This window comes from Dendrobates tinctorius, unplaced genomic scaffold, assembly GCF_039654945.1.
Source record: "Dendrobates tinctorius isolate UK_male_01 unplaced genomic scaffold, ASM3965494v1 ptg000081l, whole genome shotgun sequence".
Taxonomy (NCBI): domain Eukaryota; kingdom Metazoa; phylum Chordata; class Amphibia; order Anura; family Dendrobatidae; genus Dendrobates; species Dendrobates tinctorius.
This window is the reverse complement of record NW_027361749.1, coordinates 12,988,565-13,011,928: the sequence shown is the minus strand read 5'-3', so window position 1 is coordinate 13,011,928 and position 23,364 is coordinate 12,988,565. Positions and strand designations below refer to the sequence as shown.

At 42.4% G+C, this 23,364-nt stretch overlaps 1 protein-coding gene across 3 annotated transcripts in view; it reads right to left on the bottom strand.

The window, feature by feature from the left end:
* SPIDR (scaffold protein involved in DNA repair) overlaps positions 1–23,364 on the bottom strand; it is a 787,075-nt gene that overhangs the window by 92,434 nt on the left and 671,277 nt on the right. For all 3 annotated transcript variants that reach the window (XM_073583752.1, XM_073583754.1, XM_073583753.1), the window contains one exon: positions 18,787–18,874. In XM_073583752.1, coding sequence (XP_073439853.1) covers positions 18,787–18,874 — 88 coding nt within the window. The remainder of the gene's footprint in view (positions 1–18,786; positions 18,875–23,364) is intronic.

Below are 23,364 nucleotides of genomic sequence, written 5' to 3'. Positions count from 1 at the left end.
GAAGTCAGATGTGTCTTTGTTGTAATCTCTGCAGACAAGTCCTGGTTGGAAAGTTGTTGTGTCAGTCTGGACCAGTTGGAAAAGACGAGAAAAGTGTGAGAATCCATCAGAAAGAATATCAGCTGTAAGTCACCATCTATAACAGTACTGTAATCTCTTATACAGTGGGGGAAAAAGTATTTAGTGAGCCAATTGTGCAAGAATATCTGGGTGGGCTCCTAACAAGGTAACCCTGTTTGCAGTGGCGCACCCTAATAGTGGGTATAAGTGAACCTTAGCAGATGACCCTGCTTTCACTGAAGAAAAAAAAAAAAATCACTTTTTTAAAAACAAACACTAATTTTACCGCCATATAGTGATCACATAGCAGTATATATCAGTGCTGAAGAACATACAGTGGGGAAAAAAAGTATTTAGTCAACCATCAATTGTGCAAGTTCTCCCAGTTAAAAAGATGAGAGCGGCCTGTAATTGACATCATAGGTAGATCACAACTATGAGAGTCAAAATGATAAACAAATCCAGAAAATCACCATGTCTGATTTGGCAAGATTAATTTTGCAAATTATGGTGGAAAATATGTACTTGGTTACCGAAAAACATGCACGATTTCTGGTTCTCACAGACCTGTAACTCCTTATTTAAGAGGCTCCTCTGTCCTCCACTCATTACCTGTAGTAATGGCACCTGTTTAAACTTGTTATCAGTATAAAAGACACCTGTCCACAACCTCAAATAGTCACACTCCAAACTCCACTATGGTGAAGACCAAAGAGCTGTCTAAGGACACCAGACATAAAATTGTAGCCCTACATAGAATCATAGAATCATAGAATCGTAGAGTTGGAAGGGACCTCCTGGGCCATCTGGTCCAACCCCCTGCTCAAAGCAGGATTCGCTAAATCATCCCAGTCAGATGTCTGTCCAGCCTCTGTTTGAAGACTTCCATTGAAGGAGAACTCACCACTTCTCGTGGCAGCCTGTTCCACTCATTGATCACTCTGTCAAAAAGTTTTTTCTAATATCTAATCTGTGTCTCCTCCCATTCAGTTTCATCCCATTGCTTCTAGTCTTTCCTTGTGCAAATGAGAATAAAGTTGATCCTTCTACAATGTGACAGCCCTTTAGATATTTGTAGACAGCTATTAAGTCTCCTCTCAGTCTTCTCTTTTGCAAACTAAACATTCCCAAATCCTGCAACCTTTCCTCATAAGACAGGGTTTGCAGACCGGTCACCATTCTGGTCGCTCTTTTCTGAACTTGCTCCAGTTTGTTGATGTCTTTTTTAAAATGTGGTGCCCAAAACTGGACACAATATTCCAGATGAGGTCTGACCAAAGAGGAGTAGAGGGAAATAATGACTTCACGTGATCTAGACTGTATGCTTCTGTTAATACATCCTAGAATTGCATTTGCCTTTTTTGCTGCTGCATCACACTGTTGACTCATATTCAGTCTGTGATCTATTAGTATACCCAAGTCTTTTTCACATGTGCTGTCACTTAGCCCTATTCCTCCCATTCTATATATGCTTTTTTCATTTTTATTGCCCAGATGTAGTACTTTGCATTTCTCCCTGTTAAAAACCATTCTGTTAGTTGCTGCCCACTTCTCCAGTTTATTTAAATCTTTTTGAATCATCTCTCTCTCCTCTCTAGTATTAGCTATCCCTCCTAGCTTTGTGTCATCAGCAAATTTAATCAGTTTACCCTCAATTCCTTCATCTAAATCGTTGATAAAGATGTTGAACAATACAGGGCCCAGGACAGAGCCCTGTGGTACCCCACTTGAGACATTCTTCCAACTGGATGTGCAGCCATTTACGACCACTCTTTGGGTCCGATCACTAAGCCAGTTATGAATCCACCTAACAGTTGCCTTGTCCATTCCATACTTAGTCATTTTTTCAATAAGGATTGTATGAGAGACTTTGTCAAATGCTTTGCTGAAGTCAAGATATACTATATCTACAGCATTTCCTTGATCCACCCAATCAGTGATACCGTCATAGAAGGAAATTAAGTTAGTCTGACATGACTTATCAGTTACAAACCCATGCTGACTCTGTTTAATCACTTCATTCTTATCCAGGTATTGACATACATGTTGTTTAATAATTTGTTCAAAGATCTTTCCTGGTATAGAAGTCAGACTCACCGGCCTATAGTTGCCTGGGTCCACCTTCTTCCCCTTTTTGAAGATAGGAACAACATTTGCTCTTCTCCAGTCTTCTGGCACTTCTCCTGTTCTCCAAGAATTTTCAAAGATTATGGAGAGGGGTTCAAAAATTTCTTCTGCTATCTCCTTCAGTACTCTGGGGTGTAATTCATCTGGACCTGGAGACTTGAATTCATTTAGGTTAGCTAAGTGTTTCCTCACTATCTTTCTGTTTATAGATATCCTGGATTCTTCTATTCCCTTAATAGGACAGTGAATAACAGTTGATGTTGCATTTCCTTTCTGAGAGAAAACAGATGCAAAATAGGAATTTAAAAGTTCAGCCTTCTCAACATCCTGTCTTACCATTTCATCATTTTCATCCTGTAAAAATACTATAGCATCTTTGACTTTTCTTTTACTTTTGACATATCCCCAAAATCCTTTATTATTGCTTTTGACATCTCTTGCAAGCCTCAGTTCATTTTCAGCTTTAGATAATCTGATTTGTGCCCTGCAGGTTCTGCAGACAGCATTATATTCTTCTTTAGATATGCCTCCCTCTTTCCATTTTATAAACATTTTTTTCTTCCTTTTTAGCATGTGCTTAAGTTCTGTGTTCATCCATCCTGGTTTCCTTAAATGCTTCCTATTCTTCCCTCTTTTCGGAATTGTTAACAACTGTGCATTGAGAATTTCATTTTTCAAGATTTCCCATCCTTCCTGGACATTTTTGTCTTTAAGGCTATCCAGCCATTGGATCCCTCCAATTCTCTTTCTGAATCCCTTAAAATCTGCCTTTCTGAAATCTAACCTTGACGTCTGAGTCTTCACAGGTCTTCCACCTCTAGTTATCCAAAATTCTAAAATAGCATGGTCGCTACCTCCTAGGGTCCCAGCCACTTTTACCTCCTCAACCATTTCCTCCCTGTTTATAAGGATTAGATCCAAGGTAGCAGTTCCCCTTGTTTTCTCCCTTACCTTTTGGAAGATAAAGTTGTCAGCAAGAGAGGATAAGAATTTCCTTGACCTGTTAGTTTTGCCTGAGAGAGATTCCCAACAAATGTCTGGATAGTTGAAATCTCCCATGACAACCATGTCATATTTTTTGGAGAACTTGGCCATCTGATGCATAAAGAGTTCATCTATATCTTCGGCTTGCACAGGCGGCCTGTAGTAAATGCCTACAATGGTGTCCTTTCCATTGTTCTGTCCTTGTATTCTTACCCAAACAGTTTCCACAGAACTCCCAGTCTCTGAAGCTTCAATCTCTGTGCAGATATACGCGTTTCGAACATACAATGCGACACCCCCTCCTCGTTTATCAAGTCTGTTTCTTGCAAATAAGTTGTATCCTTCTAGTCTTGTATTCCAATCATGTGTATTGTCCCACCAAGTTTCAGTGATTCCAATGACATCATATTTCTTTTCCTGTGTTAGTAGTTCCAATTCTCCTTGTTTGTTGCCCATGCTTTGTGCATTAGTATAGAAACATTTTAGTTTGTGATTGGTTTCTCTTTCTCCAATATTTTTATTAATTAGATTCTTTCGTCTTTGTTCTTCCTTTCCACTTCTAATAGCAGAGTTCTCAATAGCATTTGTCAGGTGTATGGCTTTTTCTGGTCTTTTGCTTCCCTTCCCATGTTGTTCTAGTTTAAAGCTCTCCTTACAAGTGTAGCAAGGCGACTTCCAAATACATGCTTTCCAGTCTTCGTAAGGTGCACCCCATCTCTAGCAAGTAGGCCATCGTATAAGTAGTTCACTCCGTGATCCAGAAATCCAAATCGTTGGGGCTGGGGAGACTGAATCTGCAATAGGCAAGCAGCTTGGTGTCATGAAATCAAGTGTGGGAGCGATAATTAGAAAATGGAAGATCTACAAGACCACTGATAATCTTCCTCGATCTGGGGATCCACGCAAGATCTCACCCTGTGGGGTCAAAATGATCAAAGAACGGTGAGCAAAAATCCCAGAACCACGCGGGGGGGACCTAGTGAATGACCTGCATAGAGCCGGGACCACTGTAACAAAGGATACCATCAGTAACATACTACGCCGCCAGGGACTCAGATCCTGCAGTGCCAGACATGTCCCACTGCTTAAGCCACTACATGTCTGGGCCCATTGTTGTGAGTTCATTTTTCCCTTCACCATTGAGGTCTGATGAACTCCCTCCTCTGGTGAAGGAAGGTAGTGAGACTGATTACCAAACACCTGGGCAGCTAGATGATAACTGGGTGGCTGGAATTGAGGACTGGATATAAGGCTGCCGACGCCCTTCTTCCTGGCTGGTGATTTTCCTGCTGGATTCTTGGAGACCAGTCTGATTCCTGCATCTCAAAGCTAAGTTTTTCTGCTCTGCTTTGTACTCTTCAGTTTTGTTTTTGTTTTGCCTTTTTTTTTGGGAGTTCTGCCATCCCCAGCCGGGGGTGAGCTTAATTCCATTTTTGTCTCTGATCTGTTGATCTTTTGCTCTGTCTTCAGAATATACCTGTGTGCTGATATAGTCTTTTGAAGCCTAGCGACTTCAGGGCCTGTTTTTCCTATCAGTCGGTTGGCTCATTTTGATAGGGTTTTTGCGGATGGCAGACAGCAGCTTTCCTATCCTGTCCTATGTAGTTAGCTTGGGCCCCATCATTTGCTCAACCTATCTTTCTATCTGTGTTAGTGTTTTCATCTTGCTTCACCGTCATTATATGTTGGGGGCTGCCTATTGCTTTGGGGTCTGCTCTGGGGCAGTTTAGTTTTTCCCCTTTCTGTCTTTAGGCTATGTAGCTCTCCGGCTGTGATCGAGGGGTCTAGGGCACCGTAGGAACCCCCCACGGCTACTGCTAGTTGTTGCGGATAGGTTCAGGGGTCTGCAATCCGATAGCTGCCAACCTCTCTGGTTTTTCTGGACTTAGCTGGTATTTTGTTTTTTCCTCCTTCGGTTACTCATCATAACAGCCCATCTTAAGTTTGCTAGAGAGCATTTGGATTATCCAGAAGAGTATTGGGAGAATGTCATATAGTCTGATGAAACCAAAGTAGAAACGCTTGGTAGAAACAAAATTAATCGTGTTTGGAGAAGACAGAATGCTGAGTTACATCCAAAGAACACCATACCTACTGTGAAGCATGGGGGTGGCAACATCATGCTTTGGGGCTGTTTCTCTGCAAAGGGACCAGGATGACTGATCCATGTACATGAAAGAATGAATGGGGCCATGTATCGTGAGAAATTGAGTGCAAACCTCCTTCCATCAGCAAGGGCATTGAAGACGAAACGTGGATGGGTCTTTAAGCATGATAATGATCCCAAGCAGACCACCAGGGCAACGAAGGAGTGGCTTTGTAAAAAGCATATGAAGGTCCTGGAATGGCCCAGCCAGTCTCCAGATCTCAACCCCATAGAAAACCTTTGGAGGGATTTGAAAATCCGTGTTGCCCAGCGACAGGCCCACAACATCACTGCTCTAGAAGAGATCTGCATGGAGGAATGGGCCAACATAACACCAACAGTGTGTGCCAACCTTGTAAAGACTTACAGAAAACGTTTGACCTCTGAAATTGCCAACAAAGGATATATAACAAAATGTTGAGATGAACTTTTGTTAATGACCAAATACTTATTTTCCACCATAATTTGCAAAATAAATCTTGCCAAATCAGACAAGGTGATTTTCTGGATTTGTTTTCTCATTTTGACTCTCATAGCTGTGGTCTACCTATGATTTCATTTACAGCCCTCTCATCTTTTTAAGTGGGAGAACTTGCACAATTGATGGTTGACTAAATACTTTTTTTCCCCACTGTATGTTCTTCAGCACTGATATATACTGCTATGTGATCACTATATGGCGGTAAAATCAGTGTTGGTTTTTAAAAAAGTGATTTTTTTTCTTCTTCAGTTAAAGCAGGGTCATCTGCTAAGGTTCACTTATACCCACTATTAGGGTGCACCACTGCAAACAGGGTTACCTTGTTAGGAGCCCACTCAGATATTCTTTCCTGCCCCCCAAGCTGAACACCCCTAACTACGGCTCTATGAACACTTTATTCATGTCTTTGAAACAACGTAGCAATAGTTTTGACCTATGAAATTAATCACTAAAAGGAAAACTAAACATAAAAAACACAAACAAATATTAATAAACTAGAAACTCTTAATTTTTCTTCCTCTCTTCCTTGGATCCTAGCTTGTCTCATATTACAATTAAACAAGAGAAAAAAAATTCTATAAAAATATATAAATAAATTTTCTCTATGTGCGCTAGAGGTTCCGCTATCTCCCCATCTTGCAGGAGGACTCCCAGAAAACTTTTTATTGCGTAAACTTGTGAAAATGCCCAGCTCTAACAAAATGAGCAGAACGGGATTATGGTAACCTCCCTCATCAAATTCATGAAGAGCGGCGGCGCTCCTTACGCCAGAAATCTTATTCCAGTCTCAGAATGAAGATTTGTAGTGAGCCATAATCATCAACATTAACAGAAATAAACACTCTGTTTGTAATGACTGTATATAATATATGAGTTTCACTTTTAGTATTGAAGAACTGAAATAAATTAACTTTTTGAGGATATTCTAATTTTGTGAGAAGCACCTGTACATTTGCACAGATTTACACAATAAAAAGTGTGGTGGGAGTGCTTCTTTAATGTCTTGTGTTTCACTTTTAGACAACTAGCTGAACCAGAATTCTCCACCTCCTAAGACTGAAAAATTGTCAAACCCCACTCCTTCACCTGTTTCCCAGCTTTAGGATCTGTGCACACGGTGCGGATTCTACTGTTCTGCAGCAGAACTGTAGGTGATGTACAGTAGCATTATAGCCTATGTAAAAAAAAAACCGCTGTGCACATTGCTGAGGATTTTTCCGCGCGGATTTTGTGCGGAAAAAAAAAGCAGCATGCCACTTCTTTTGTGCGGTTTTGCTGCAGTTTTCCATTCTACAAATCCGCAGGTGTAAAACCGCAGTGGAAAACCGCACAAAAACAGCAGTGAAACTGCATAAAAAATGCACTAAATCCGCAAAAATATGCAGGTCATTTGACCTGCGGATTTAGTAAAATCCGGGCGGAAAAATCCGCGGGAGGATCCGCACCATGTGCACATTGCCTCACCCGTTTAACCCAGGTTAAAGACCACATATGCTTCTTAACTGGTCATTAAGACGCCTTATTCCTTAGCGTAAATTACTTATGGCATTGAGGAATTTAGGGTGTATGCACACTTTCGTTATCTGCATCAGAAAGGTCTGCTGCAAATATTGATGTATTAGCAGGAAAAAAAGCGTGTTTCTGCCACATTTTTAACACATTTTTACTTGTGATTTTGATGCATTTTTGTCCCCATACATTGTAATGGGTGAAAAAGAGACATGCTGCACAAATGACACTGCTTCAACTCTGAAAGAAGAAATAAGCAACATATGCATAAGGGTATGTTTCCATGGACCGGATTACATCCGGATTAACTGCGGATTGAACGCGTTCAATCCGCAGCTTCCAGATGTTACACCATAGTGTAGGGGATTTTATGAAATCCCGTCTCCACTATGCGTGCAAACACGCATCCGTCGGCCCTGCATTTCCAGATATGCGGCGCATCTTTTCAGAACACGGGGTTTCCGCTCCGTCCAAAGCGCCAACAATACAGCCCGTGGAGACATACCCTAAGGCTAAGTTCACACTAGGCATTTTTGCTGTTTTTTTTAAATTTCAAAATGTTTTTTATTGAAATTTTTATAATTCAAAAGAACATTAGACTGTAAAGCATATTCCCTCGCAGGGGAATTTTAACTTGTGATGACACACATAATCTATGAGGGAAAGACAAGACAATTACTATATAACAAGAGGGTAACACAATAGGGAAAAGAAGCATTGAATCCACAGTGTATATCATAACATCATTAGTATCCTTTTGATAGCCCAGTGTCACTGATTATTCCAGTCCCATCTCTTCTGTATTACTGTCCAAGAGCAAATACCCAGTGATTATGTACTGCATTTCCAGGTCCAGATCTCAACTCCCCTCCCCACAGTCCAGAGGCATTATGGTGATATGCACAAGATCTGGTCTAGTTGTATATTTGATTCCACCTCCATCCATGGCCCCCAAATCTTAAAGAACTGATTCCACTTGTCGTTTCTGGTAGCTTCAATGCGTTCACAAAGCATAATATTATTCATCCTTTCTTTAACAAGCAATAATGACAATGTTGGGGATTTCCATTTTGCTGCTATATGAATTTTGGTAGCCATAAAAAGATAATTTACCAATCTTTGAAGGCCTCTAGGGAGGGATGGGTGTCTCGCCCCAAGGAGGAAAACTGAAGGATCTAGAGGGATTTTCCTTCCTGTTAATTGGTCCACCAGGCATTTCACTCTGTGCCAAAGGTCCAAGACCCCCGGGCATGTCCACTAGATTTGTCTCATGTCCCCCAGTTGGCCACATCTATAACACATGGCTGATATATTTGGGTATATACTGTGAAGTTTGGTTGGAACGAGATAAGTCCTATGGAGAACCTTCAATGAAGTCTCCACAAGAAATGACTGGTTTCTTCCCCTGGATAACGTGTCACAGCAGAACGTCCAATCCTTTAGTGGTAAATCAAGTCCCATCTCTTCCTCCCATTGTATCATAAATTTCAATTTTTTTTCATCGTGAGGTGGGTTAATAATTGAGTATATTAAAGATATTGTTCCTCTGCCCATTGGATCATTAATACATTTTTGCTCAAAACTAGACATATGCAAGGGTTGTTTATTTAGGATAAGACTATTGGCAAAGTGAAGAACCTGGCTAACACGCATGGTCTCTCTGACCGGTGGTTCATATTTTCGAATAAATTCTGGTCTATCTAGTAAAATATTAAATGGGGAGCACAAATGCTTCAATGTAATGATCCCGCGTAGGTTCCACAATGTAAGCATGCTTTGGTTGAGGCCTGGTAAGAACATTGGGTTGCATATGATGGAGGCCAGAGGGGAAGGTTCAGATTGTAGCTTGTATTTGAATGTAGCTTTCCTCCACAGGATAAGAGAATGGGCTAAACGGTAAAGGGAGCCGTTAATATTATATCCTTTGGAATTTTTTCTATGGACCACACCAGCCCAGGTAGTGAGAATGGTTTAACGAGGTGGGACTCTAGGTGGACCCATCTTGGTTTATTCTGAGAACAAACATTCGTCAATTGTGCTATTTGGGCGGACCTAAAATAAAGCGCAAAATTTGGAGGTGATATACCCCCTAGTTTCTATGAAAAAACATTATTTTCTGTGAAATTCTAGCTTTCTTTCCTTGCCAAATGAATCTGGTAATAGCAGAATGAATTTTAGAAAATGTCCTGGCTGGTATAGCTATCGGTAAGGACCAGAAAAGGTATAAGAATCTTGGCAAAGATACCATTTTTATTGTGTGTATTCTGCCCAGCCAGGATAAGTTCAATGAGGACCACCTATTCAGATCAGTTTGAAGGCTCTGCATAAGTGGTGCATAATTCCACTTAAAGAGGGTCGACCTATTTGTTGTAAAATTAACACCTAGGTACATTAAGTAGTGCTCTTTTCTTGTAAATTTAAAGTGGGAAATAATATCGTCCTGTATGTCTTTTGGGGTGTTTATAAAAACAGCTTCGGATTTGTCAATATTAATTTTAAGTCCCGAATATTTTCAAATTTTTGGAGCAATGAGAATAGATTAGGGAGGGTAGTGTGGGGGTTGGTAATTGTCAAAAGTAGGTCATCCGCGAAGAGACTAAAGGGGGTTTTACACTAAGCAATATCGCTAGCAATATCGCTAAAACGTCACTGGTTTTGTGACGTTATAGCGATATTGCTAGCGATATCGCTATGTGTGATACTTACCAGCGACCGGCTCCCCCCGCTGCTCATCGCTGATCGCGCGAGAATGTCCAGCTCCATTTCTCGTCGGGCGCTTCCTGCTGAGACTTCCTGCTGTGACGTCCAGCGACGCGTGGAGGCGGGCGGGAGGACGCAGGATCGCTGTGTGTGAAAGGTGAGTATCGTGCGCTGCGTCGCTGCTGCATCGCTGTGAGATCTTTCTGTATGAAAGCTCACTAGCGATCATTTAGCGATGCACCAGCGATCCTGACCGGGTCGGATCGCTGGTTGGATCGCTGGTGCATCGCTAAATGTAAAAGTGCCTTTACTTTGTATAGATCACCTAAATTTGCCAAGCCTGTTATATTTTAATTAGTCCTAATGGCCTCAGCCAAGGGCTCCATAGCTAACGCAAAAAAGTCCGGGGATAGTGGACAGCCTTGTCTGGTGCCACGTTGGATAATTATAGGTGTGGGGCATGTTGTAGGGAGTTTTAGATATGCAAAAGGACGATCATATAGCAATTTAAGACATGAAATCAGTTCAGGGAAAAAAACAAATTTGGAGAGGACCGTAAATAAATATGTCCATGATAGCGAGTCGAAGGCCTTTTCAATGTCTAAGGCTAGAAGTAATAGTTGTTCCTTACGTAGGTTTGCCGTGTGGATGACATTGAGATTACGTCGGATGTTATCCGGTGCTTGTCTCATAGGTATGAATCCTACCTGGTCTCGCTGGATAAGGGCAGGCAATAGATTATTTAATCGGCTAGTGATAATTGCTGTGAAAATTTTTAAGTCTATGTTTAATAGGGAGATGGGTCTGTAATTTTTGGGGAGCAGATAGTCTTTTTTGGGTTTGGGAATGACAGTAACATGGGCGACAAAAAAATCCAGGGGCATTTGTGAACCATGTAGAAAAGCATCACAAAATCTCTTGACATGAGGAGTGAGGATCTCATTACATTTTTTGTAATATGTGGCCGTAAGACCATCAGGCCCTGGGGCTTTTCCTTTTTTTTTAATTTTTAATAGCCAAAGTTATTTCCTCTACAGAGACATCTGAGTATAGTTGTTAAGCCATTGATTCTGATATTTTGGGTATTCTTAGATCATGCAAACAATCTTCCAGAAGGTGAGGTGGAGGTGACTGCGGTGTAGAGTATAAGTTCTGATAGCATTCATGAAAAATTTTATAAATGGTGTCCGGGTGTACCGATACCCAGCATGTAGAATCTTTTATGGAAAAAATTGTATTAAATGACTCTCTTGCGCGTAATTTACGTGCTAGCATTCTGCTGGGTTTGTTGGCATATTTATAAAAAGTGGCTTTAGTCCAAGTTAGAGCTCTTTCCGTCCCAGTGGTGAGTATAGCATCTAATTGGAGCTTTGCTTCCCGGATTTGTTTGGCGAGATATAGAGAGGTGGACATTTGATTTGCCTGTTCTAGTTTTGCGAGTTTATTTTCTAACCTGGTTTAGCCGCTAATTTAATGAGATAGCCGGTAATGTATTTCTTATGTGCTAGCAAGACTACTCCTGGGAAGGATTCGTCTGTAGTATTGATTTCAAAGTATTTAGTTATTCTAATACAAATTCCTTAAGCAGGTGGAATCGCTACTATGAAAAGATGTCTCACATGTACAAAAAAATAATAAGAGATGCACAGTACCATATGGGTCCAACAGCATTCATGATGGTGGTATAAGAGCAAAAGACATACAGTGGGGAAAAAAAGTATTTAGTCAGTCAGCAATAGTGCAAGTTCCACCACTTAAAAAGATGAGAGGCGTCTGTAATTTACATCATAGGTAGAAATCAACTATGGGAGACAAACTGAGAAAAAAAAATCCAGAAAATCACATTGTCTGTTTTTTTTTCATTTTATTTGCATATTATGGTGGAAAATAAGTATTTGGTCAGAAACAAGCAATCAAGATTTCTGGCTCTCACAGACCTGTAACTTCTTCTTTAAGAGTCTCCTCTTTCCTCCACTCATTACCTGTAGTAATGGCACCTGTTTAAACTTGTTATCAGTATAAAAAGACACCTGTGCACACCCTCAAACAGTCTGACTCCAAACTCCACTATGGTGAAGACCAAAGAGCTGTCAAAGGACACCAGAAACAAAATTGTAGCCCTGCACCAGGCAGGGAAGACTGAATCTGCAATAGCCAACCAGCTTGGAGTGAAGAAATCAACTGTGGGAGCAATAATTAGAAAATGGAAGACATACAAGACCACTGATAATCTCCCTCGATCTGGTGCTCCACGCAAAATCCCACCCCGTGGGGTCAGAATGATCACAAGAACGGTGAGCAAAAATCCCAGAACCACGTGGGGGGACCTAGTGAATGAACTGCAGAGAGCTGGGAAAAATGTAACAAGGCCTACCATAAGTAACACACTACGCCACCATGGACTCAGATCCTGCAGTGCCCGACGTGTCCCACTGCTTAAGCCTGTACATGTCCGGGCCCGTCTGAAGTTTGCTAGAGAGCATTTGGATGATCCAGAGGAGTTTTGGGAGAATGTCCTATGGTCTGATGAAACCAAACTGGAACTGTTTGGTAGAAACACAACTTGTCGTGTTTGGAGGAAAAAGAATACTGAGTTGCATCCATCAAACACCATACCTACTGTAAAGCATGGTGGTGGAAACATCATGCTTTGGGGCTGTTTCTCTGCAAAGGGGCCAGGACGACTGATCAGGGTACATGAAAGAATGAATGGGGCCATGTATCGTGAGATTTTGAGTGCATACCTCCTTCCATCAGCAAGGGCATTGAAGATGAAACGTGGCTGGGTCTTTCAACATGACAATGATCCAAAGCACACCGCCAGGGCAACGAAGGAGTGGCTTCGTAAGAAGCATTTCAAGGTCCTGGAGTGGCCTAGCCAGTCTCCAGATCTCAACCCTATAGAAAACCTTTGGAGGGAGTTGAAAATCCGTGTTGCCAAGCGAAAAGCCAAAAACATCACTGCTTTAGAGGAGATCTGCATGGAGGAATGGGCCAACATACCAACAACAGTGTGTGGCAACCTTGTGAAGACTTACAGAAAACGTTTGACCTCTGTCATTGCCAACAAAGGATATATCACAAAGTATTGAGATGAAATTTTGTTTCTGACCAAATACTTATTTTCCACCATAATATGCAAATAAAATGAAAAAAAAACAGACAATGTGATTTTCTGGATTTTTTTTTCTCAGTTTGTCTCCCATAGTTGAGGTCTACCTATGATGTAAATTACAGACGCCTCTCATCTTTTTAAGTGGTGGAACTTGCACTATTGCTGACTGACTAAATACTTTTTTTCCCCACTGTATATACATAAGCAGTATGTCACAGCCTGAAATTAGGGCTATTCACTGGACCATAAGTAGACCACGAAGATGTTGAAACAAAAAGAAAGTAACACAAGCCACTTTGACAAGTGAGACTCACACACACACTTTTTTGTACATGTGAGACATCTTTTCATTGTAGCGATTCTACCTGCTTAAGGAATTTGTAGCGACCCAAAGAATCAATCTGTTTTATCACTTTTACTGCACTGTGAACATCAAAAAATAAAACAATAACTGAATTGCTGTCTTTTGTTGATTCTGCGTCTGAAAAATCTGAATAAGTAGCCATCAAAAAATGATCACACTGCAAAATTATACCAATAAAAACTTCAACTTGTCCTGTTAAAAACGAAGTGCTCCTACAGCTCTGTTGGTTACAAAAATAAAAAGTTATAGCTCTCAGAAAATAGCGCTGAAAAAAATAAGTAGCATTTTTTGCGTGTGAAAGTAGCAAAATATAAAAAAATATAAATCTCGTATAGCTGTAGTTGTACTGACCCAAAAAAGGCGACTTTTCACTTATACCACATGGTGAATGGTGTAAAAAAAAGAATAAAACTAATTCTTGGATTGTTGTTAATTTTCCTGTTTACCACTTCAAGGTTTATTGTTTCTTTGATGCAATATAATATATAGTTTGAAGCTGCTGGCTGATTTTAAAGGGAATCTGTCAGCAGGTTATTGCTATGTAATCTGAGGACAGTATAAGGTAGGGGTTAAAATACAGATTTCAAACATGTGTCACTTATCAAACTTTGTGCTGTTGCTTACTTACAATGAAGGTTTTATCACCTGGTGATTATTATTGTCAGGACTACAGCAGCCTTTGACAACTAGTCCAACCACGCCCCCTCCTCTAATGGTCAATAGACCATGTACACAGAAAGCCGTGGTGTGGGCGTGGTTAGCTTTCTCAACTCTGCTACATGTTGCATCTAAGAACTCTAATTGTGTCACAACTGCTGCACCTGGTAAACTAAGTGATATATCGCTGAAATCGAAATCTCTTTTTCTATATGATGCAGTTCTCAGTTGAGGCAGTAAAAACCCTGCAACAGATTAACTTTAAAAAGCAAGAGCCCCCTCTCACGTAATGAGCCCTTATAAACATTCGTTTATCCACCTCAGCTTCAAATTTTGCTATGGGCCCAATAAAGAACATTTACAATGACGACAAAACTTATTACAGCATTTTTCTTAAATCAGTGTCAGCATTATCATGCGTCACAAAACATGGGTGCAATAGGGTTAACAGGTTTTAATATTCTCTTGAAATAGCCCAAGATTACCTTCGTATAGAAGATTGATAGGTTGCTTTTGTTCTGCTAATGGTTACCATATTAAGAAACTAAGAGACATTAATCTGTAATTCTGTACCCAGTTACCGAACATTTATGTTCTCACAAAACAATCACAGGTCTTTAATAGTTGTAATATGATGATTTGGGACTCCGCAATCAATATTCCCTGCAGTGTTTTATGTGGGGGTCTCTCAATTATGTACAAAAATGTGACTGCAGATCCTCTACTTAAAGAGAACCAGTCACCAGGTCAAAAATAGCCAGTTTTTGCTATTTTATTCCTGCTGCTACTGAGTATTCAGTATTTTTTTTTAAATCTGACATATTGTCTTAGAGATATGGGCCTCTTAAATTAGTGCTAATTTTTATGGTCTTTACTCATAGGGTAGCAATGCGCAGCAGCCTAAAGAAACCCTGGAAAATCCTGTGAGCCACGCCCCCCTTTGGCAAAGATTATAAAAATCAGAAGTAAATAAAAAAAAACATATCTCTGAAATCGTATTTTGGAATTAAAAAAAAAGAAAAAAGAATAATAGGATAATACTTATTGGCTCAGTGGTTGCAGCGCTGGGGACCTGAGTTCAAATCCCCCCAAAAACAACATCTGCAAGTAGTTTGTATATTCTCCCTGTGTTTGTGTGGATTTCCTCCGGGTACTCTGGTTTCCTCCCACATTCCAAAGACATACTGATAGGGATTCCAGATTGTGAGCCCCATCGGGAACAGTGCCAACAATGTCTGTAAAGCGCTGTGGAATAAATGCGCTATATCAATGATTAAAATAAATAAATAAATCCATCAAAATTTAATATTAAATAACCAGATAAGTAAATGCTATAACGAGAAAAAAAAAATTAAAATGACACAATTTTTGGGTCACTACTGCTCCCTAAAACAATGCAATAAAAGCAGAAAAAAAATTATATCAATCTCAAATTAATAACAATAGAACTGTCAGCTCGCCATGCAAAAAACAAGCCATCACTCAGCTCACTCCACCAAAAAATAAAAATGTTACGGGTCTCAAAAAATGGTTAATACAAAGCAAACATATATTTTGAATACACATTTCTCAATTCTTACAAGTTTGGTATCACCGTAATCGCATTGAACTGGAATATTATGATTCACAGTAATGTAGGCTGTAAAAACAAAATCCAAATTTTATATTTTAATTCAAAAGCTTCACAAAGCTTGAATTTTTTTTCCCGTATTCTAGTACATGAGTACATGGTGTAATGGTAATGTAAAATAACATGTATGATTTCTACGGAACATTCCAGAATCTTCCATTCTCTACACTTTATCTAGAACTTTCAGTTACACAGAGCCAAGCGACCCCTCTCCTTCCCCCTTAGCAGCTACAGATGTGTGTGTTCTCCTCTGCCTGCATGTAACCTGAAGCTACAGCTAACTCCCTCTTTCCTGTCCCCCTCCTCCCCTCCTCACTGCAAGGAATGTTAATTAGCCAGGAGAGGATTTTCCTTTGTCCTCAACATGTGGTGGATATAAGTGTGAGAAATATTAAAGAGACTGTATCTCGAACCTCGTCCGTGACAGAAATATGGAAATTACATATTGGTAACATGCGCCGATCGGGCTTCACCCCAGTAGTTCTTACTAAATCCTAGCATCAACAGAATCAGAGAAATGGATTTCTCCTGAACGATGTGCAATAAATCGTTCGAGCCTAGTCTTGAATTAATGCCAGCAACAGGCTGGAAAAGATGATGCTATGTGCGCTTCTATAAGAGGTACCCTCTATGAGTTATGATAAGCTATTCAGTCAGATTGCAACTGTAAGAGCAGGGGGAGGTCGGTCACCAGACCGCCCCTTTGGTGAAGTCACAAGCCCAGACTTATAAGTCTGCAACTGAGCCCTCCCCCCAAGTGAGTTGCTGCTTGGGAGCTCTGTGCCACAAGACTTCATCCATGAACTACGATGTCTGGCTCCACCCCCAGCATGGTTCTGCCTGAAATGATCTAAGCATTATGTAAGTGTATTTTCTGCCTTAATCCTTTATTTTATTTGTAATTGCATTGTACATATTTTATTGTCTCATTTCGTAAAACCTTTTTATCTTCTGTAAACACTGTCCATCTTTTGGGAATAAACTGTAAAAATTTATTAGTTCTGCCTCTTTGCTGTGACGAATTCATGTGCCTGTAAGTTAATTACGCTACTGATTCGGGTTTGCTACGAACCCCTCTATTCAGCAAAGTGTGGTCCCGGTTGGGTGGGTGAAGCTGGCAGCGACGGTAGGGGTTTTATAAGCTTTTGTGTGGCTGCGACCAGAGCATTTATAATTCCCTCACTGCAGTGCGCCTACTAGCCAGCCCACAGTTAGAGGCCCGTCCAGCGACCAATTATCCTAGGTGTAGTTCCCTGACTGATCTGAGGGTAAGGGGGGTGCCAGAGAGCTGCGAGTTCCAAAGTGGAACTGAAAAGTGGGATATCCATAAATCCCGACAGCTTGTAACATATTGTGGCAGTGGTGAGATAACTAAAATAAACCCCCCCTGCGGTAAATTGTTAGGGCAAGACTAGCTTGCTGTTTTTTTATCACATGGTGCCAGCGGTGGGATAACTAAGATAAGCCCCCCTGTGCCTGTGATAGCCATGTGCGGCCAAAGGTCACATCCCCCGGTCCGTGACATGTTGGTGGTACCAGGTGGGGATCGTGACACACGGAATATTAAAATTAATGGTGTCATTGAAAACTACAACTCATCTGCATAAACCAGCTCTCATACGGCGGTCAGTGGAAAAATAAAAAAGTTATGGCTGAGGGAAGGGGTTAAATAGAGTAGTGGTAACTACAGATGAGTGAATTTACATAAATGGAGTTGAATTATCATCTAATTTTACAAAAATTAAACTTTTCCAGAATATGGATATTTTGGCAATTTGCTCCATGTAAATTCAAAGAAATGGCAGCTAGCTGCAACTGCCATTTTGCTGCACCATAGCGGCCAGGGCAAATGGTTAAAAAAATAAATACTACTACCCATCTCCGCACCATTTCTATTCTATTCTATGTGGCCTCTTGACTCCAGGCACTAGCTTCTGGCTCAACGTGTCTCCGGACGTCACTGTGCAGTGTGCTACTGCGGTGCATCTCCTGCCATTATGACATGCGTCGCCTGAACGTTTTTTTGCTGTGTTTTTTTTTTTACATTTTACGCTTTTTATGCTATGATTTCTGAGAGAGCCTAGAGCATAATAAGGAACATTAGTGCAAATTAGTAATTGCCAATTTTGGCAGATTGGATAAGCTCTAGTGGTAACACATGCGTTCTACCATTTAATTCAATGCAGATAGTAAAGTGGCACATCCACACTGCAGTGGTGAATTACACTGTTTAGCACATATCATAGAATGGTAGAGTTGGAAGGGACCTCCTGGGTCATCAGGTCCAACCCCCTGCTCAAAGCAGGATTCTCTAAATCATCCCAGACAAATATCTGTCCAGCCTCTGTTTGAAGACTTCCATGGAAGGAGAACTCACCACCGCTTGTGACAGCTTGTTCCACTCATCACTCTGTCAAAAAGTTTTTTCTAATATATAATCTGAGTCTCCTCCCATTCAGTTTCATCCCAATGCTTTATCTTTCCTAGTGCAAATAAGATTAAAGACGATCCTTCTACAATGTGACAGCCCTTTAGATATTTGTAGACAGCTACAGGAAAGATGTATATCTTTGTACCGTGTTAGCCAGTAGATAGAAAAATATTCAGAATTGAGAGTCCTCAGTGGTTGATACCTTTTAATGGCTAACTGAAAAGATGGTAACACATTGCAAGCTTAGTCTCGAAAGCTTGCAATGTGTTACCATCTTTTCAGTTAGCCATTAAAAGGTATCAACCACTGAGGACTCTCAATTCTGAATATTTTTGTAGACATCTATTAAGTCTCCTCTCAGTCTTCTCTTTTGCAAGCTAAACATTCCCAAATCCTGCAACCTTTCCTCATAAGACATTGTTTGCAGTCATGGTATACATTTATAGATGACTGAAATATTTAAAAAAAAAGTGGAATGTCCTCTTCAGTTTTATTTTTTTCCAACCATTACTTGTAGGGAGACTAATAATGCATTAAAAGCAGATTAGAGTGCTAGATTAGCACTATTTATTTTATTCTCACCTGTACTTGCTCTTGACTGTGGCCATGAATTTTTATGGGTGTCAAAGGGGGCCACAAACTATCAATAAGACTGAAGAGCCCAGGAGCCCTGCAAATAATAACATACATTATTACCATTAGTAGAAATGTAAAACCTATAAACGTGACATACAGCACATTATATAAATATATTATATTACTTCAATCAAACAAAATTAAAATAACGAGGGGGAAGGGATTGGACAAAGGATTAAAATGCATGATGTAGGGGTTACCATAAATATGCAAAATCAAATAGTATACCAAAATTCATAAAACATCGTGATGAAGTACAGGTATATGGTAATTATACAGGGTGGGCCATTTATATGTATACACCTAAATAAAATGGGAATGGTTGGTGAGATCAACTTCCTGTTTGTGGCACATTAGTCTGTGGGAGGGAGGAAACTTTCAAGATGGGTGGTGACCATGGCGGCCATTTTGAAGCCGGCCATTTTGGATGAACAGGAGAAGTCCCAGAAGACTGGAGAAAAGCAAATGTTGTTCCTATCTTCAAAAAGGGGAAGAAGGTGGACCCAGGCAACTATAGGCCGGTGAGTCTCACTTCTATACCAGGAAAGATCTTTGAACAAATTATTAAACAACATGTATGTAAGTACCTGGATAAGAATGAAGTGATTAAACAGAGTCAGCATGGATTTGTAACTAATGTCATGTCAGACTAACTTAATTTCCTTCTATGACAGAATCACTGATTGGGTGGATCAGGGAAATGCTGTATAGTATTTCTTGACTTCAGCAAAGCATTTGACAAAGTATCTCACACAATCCTTATTGAAAAAATGGCTAAGTATGGAATGGACAAGGCAACTGTTAGGTGGATTCATAACTGGCTTAGTGATCGGACCCAAAGAGTGGTCATAAATGGCTGCACATCCAGTTGGAAGACTGTCTCAAGTGGGGTACCACAGGGCTCTGTCCTGGGCCCTGTATTGTTCAACATCAGTATCAACGATTTATATGAAGGAATTGAGGGTAAACTGATTAAATTTGCTGATGACACAAAGCTAGGAGGGATAGCTAATACTAGAGAAGAGAGAGGATTCAGAAAGATATAAATAAACTGGAGTAGTGGGCAACAACTAACAGAATGGTTTTTTTAACAGGGAAAAATGCAAAGTACTACATCTGGGCAATAAAATTGAAAAAATCATATACAGAATGGGAGGAATAGGGCTAAGCAACAGCACAAGGGAAACAGACTTGGGTATACTAATAGATCACAGACCGAATATGAGTCAACATGGTGATGCAGCAGCAAAAAAGGCAAATGCAATTCTAGGATGTATTAACAGAAGCATACAGTCTAGATCACGTGAAGTCATTATTGCTCCCTGTGATGAACAAAGCAGGATTTAGTGCTCCAATGTTGAATAGCAAGGCCTTTTAGTATGATAATGAGATAAGGCCCAAAACAGAACTTCAAAGCTTGAGTAGGAGCCACGTCAGCATGGGGCAGGAAGGCCCCTGGGGGCTTCAATTAGAATATACCTGTCAGCTAGACACAGAAATACACATCCATTGTCTCTCCCAGCCGCCCCGACTCTATCCTAGGATCATGGATTATGAGCACATCTTTCGAGTTATGGACTCATGAAAAATATCTGAGTGACCCTGAGGAAATCGCGCATCTGGCAGTGCGACTCCTGAGGCGGTGAGGGTTCTGGCGCCTGACATACATAGATTGGCCCTCCACAGCGACCCAATGGGGCCTTGTTTGCTCTCCACACGACAGGCAAAACAAACCGCATTCACTGGTACCCCTCATGTCCTGATCCGATCATGCTGTTGAAAGTTACCCCCTTTCTTCGATATTGGGAATAAGTTCTGCAGGGAGCTAATGGGTGGAGATTATTAGCCCACCCTCTGACACAGGGGGAGGAACCCGACATGTTTAAGAACTAGCAGCACATGGCAGAGACACTCACTCTCTCACAGAAGAACCAGACGATGATGATATAAGAAGGAACTGGGGACAGATCTGCCAAAGGGAGCAGCGGCCCACGTTTTGGGGTCTGTCCAGCAACAAAGATTCTTGTACCTGTGGACTTCAGAGCTCCCGGCACCCACATGCAACCTACAACCTGGTAAATTGACCTCCAGCTTAATATCTCTAAGTCTTGTACCCTTATTGTTATATTTTACTCTGACTGCAAATCCACTGTAATTCCATTGTATAGCTTACTGTATATTTCTGTAATTATCTAATGCACCCTTAAGGCAAATAACCCATCAAATTAATCTTGGGCTAATGCTTTTACTCTGATTACGAATCTTAGAATACCCAGCGGGTAACAGGACATCCTCCCCGGCGGCCATTTGCTCTAGGTGCAGTTCCCTTACAGACCTGAGAGACAAAGGGGGCGCCAGAGAGCTCTGCCTGTGTAGTTATGTCACACTGGTGACACGGGAGGAACGGGTCCTGTTCCTCTACATTGGTGGCAGCAGTGGGATCAGAGTAATAGTGTGCGTAGGACCCCTACTCCCAGACACTAGAAACTACCAGCGGTAACTTTCACTGCTGGGATCTTAAGGTCAGCCCAGCACTAGACGGTCAGAGTGCAAATATAATAAGTTGTGTGCGAGGTCAGGGTTGCAGCTGTGTCAGTAACCAGAGGTTCCCAAGATGGCGGAAGGCACCAGGAGTAAGGCAAAGGGGGAGGCCAATGCTATGGTCTATGAGGAGGTGGTGGAGGACAATACCAATGAAGGCGAGTGGGAGCTCAGCCAGGTCTCCCCAAGGAGCTAGACCCCTGTGCTCAGTCACGCAGTGGACTGTCCACCACCTGCCCACCCCAGCCTGTCCAGATCGGAGGCCCTTTTCCAAGCAGCTATGGCACAGCTCGAGGCTGGTAATGACGCCACCCATGACAGACTCCTGGTGGTTGCAGAGAAAGCAGCGGAGCGTGAGCAAGCGGCGGCAGAGAAAGCAGCGGAGCGTGAGCATGCTGAACGTTTGCTGCAGGCTGCAGAACGCCGTGAAGCTGCGGAGCATCGGCACCGACTGGAGATGGCTCAGCACGGGCTCCCGCTGGACGCTCCAGCCCCACCAGGGACCAAGGCATCCAGGGTCCGGGCGGAGGACTCCCCCCTGCTTGGAAAGGATGGAGACCTGGATTCCTTTCTGCTGGCCTTTGAGAGAACCTGCCTCCAACACCATCTGGCCCTGGATCAGTGGGCAAGGTACCAAACCCCGTTTGAGGGGTAATTCCCTGGAAGTTTTGGGGGACTTAGCTGCCGGGGAGGAACAGGACTACAACAGCATCAAGCGGGCCCTGATCCAGCACTACAACCTCACCCCGGAGTCGTACCGCAGGAAGTTCCGGAGCCTGCAGCGGGGCTCAAAGGACACCTGGACCGACCACATGCGGGCACTGCTGAGAGCTGAAGAGCACTGGACCTCGGGTCTAGAGCTCACCACCCGCCAGGAGGTCCAGGAACTGTTCGTCACGAAGCAGTTTTTGTGGAACTGCCCAGAGGACCTCCAGCAGTTCCTCCATGACCAGAAACCAAAGGGGGCTTCTGCTACAGCCGCCCTGGAAGACGAGTATGCCAACAACAGGGCGTCTGAGCCAAAGAAGCATGCCAGCAGCACCTGGAGAGGGAGTAAGCCCAATCCTGCCCCTGTCCCCCCAGCCCCCAGAGTGCAAGGGGTGTACCCTCCTGCTGCCCTCTCCAGGCCAGGAGCAGAACCCAGACGTCATCATTGCAACCAGCTGGGACACTTTAAGGCTGCGTGTCCCCAGCGCCAGAAGGCCCAATCCCTGTCCCAGAAACCGTCCACTGTTTTGTGTGTGGGAGGGGGTGGTGGGAGGTCCCTGGACAATTACCAACCCATCACCATCGGCCGCTCAGCGGTCATGGGACTGCAGGACACAGGCGCTGAACGAACCCTGGTACGTCCTGAAGTGGTGTCCCCTCAAGACTTGGTGCCTGGGAAAACCCTTTCAATCTCCGGAATTGGAGGTGTTGAACTGGCGCTGCCCATCACCAAGGTGTTTTTGGACTGGGGCGCCGGGAGGGGAATGCGGGAGGTGGGAGTAACGCCAAATATTCCTGCCAATGTGTTGCTTGGGACTGATTTGGGGCGGCTAGTGTCTCAGTATGTGGCCACTGAATCCCCAAGTCCGGCTCCCCAAGAATGTCATGACTCTACTGTGAATGCTAATGTTAATGTGTTGAACGTGCCTCCAACAGTGGAGGAGGGAGTGAAACCTGATGGTAAGCCATGCACTGACACTACACACACAGGGCTCACAGTGAAGACAGGTGACAAGACTTCAGGGGAGAGCTCAGAGGTGGAGGGAGGGGCTGCTATGGGCAGTGTAGGGCCCCTAAGTGAATCCACCCTGCCGAGTCTAGGGCCTCTGCAGAAAGAGGAACAGGCCATGGGGGGAAGGGGCGTCCCGGGAGAGGAGCCACCAGGTAAGACCCCAGGGCAGGAGATCCCCGCATCCGGGATGTCAGGAGGCCAGGGAAGTCTGCCTGACCCGGCGACTTGGTCAGGGGCTGAGGGGAAGCAGGCGCTACTTGTGG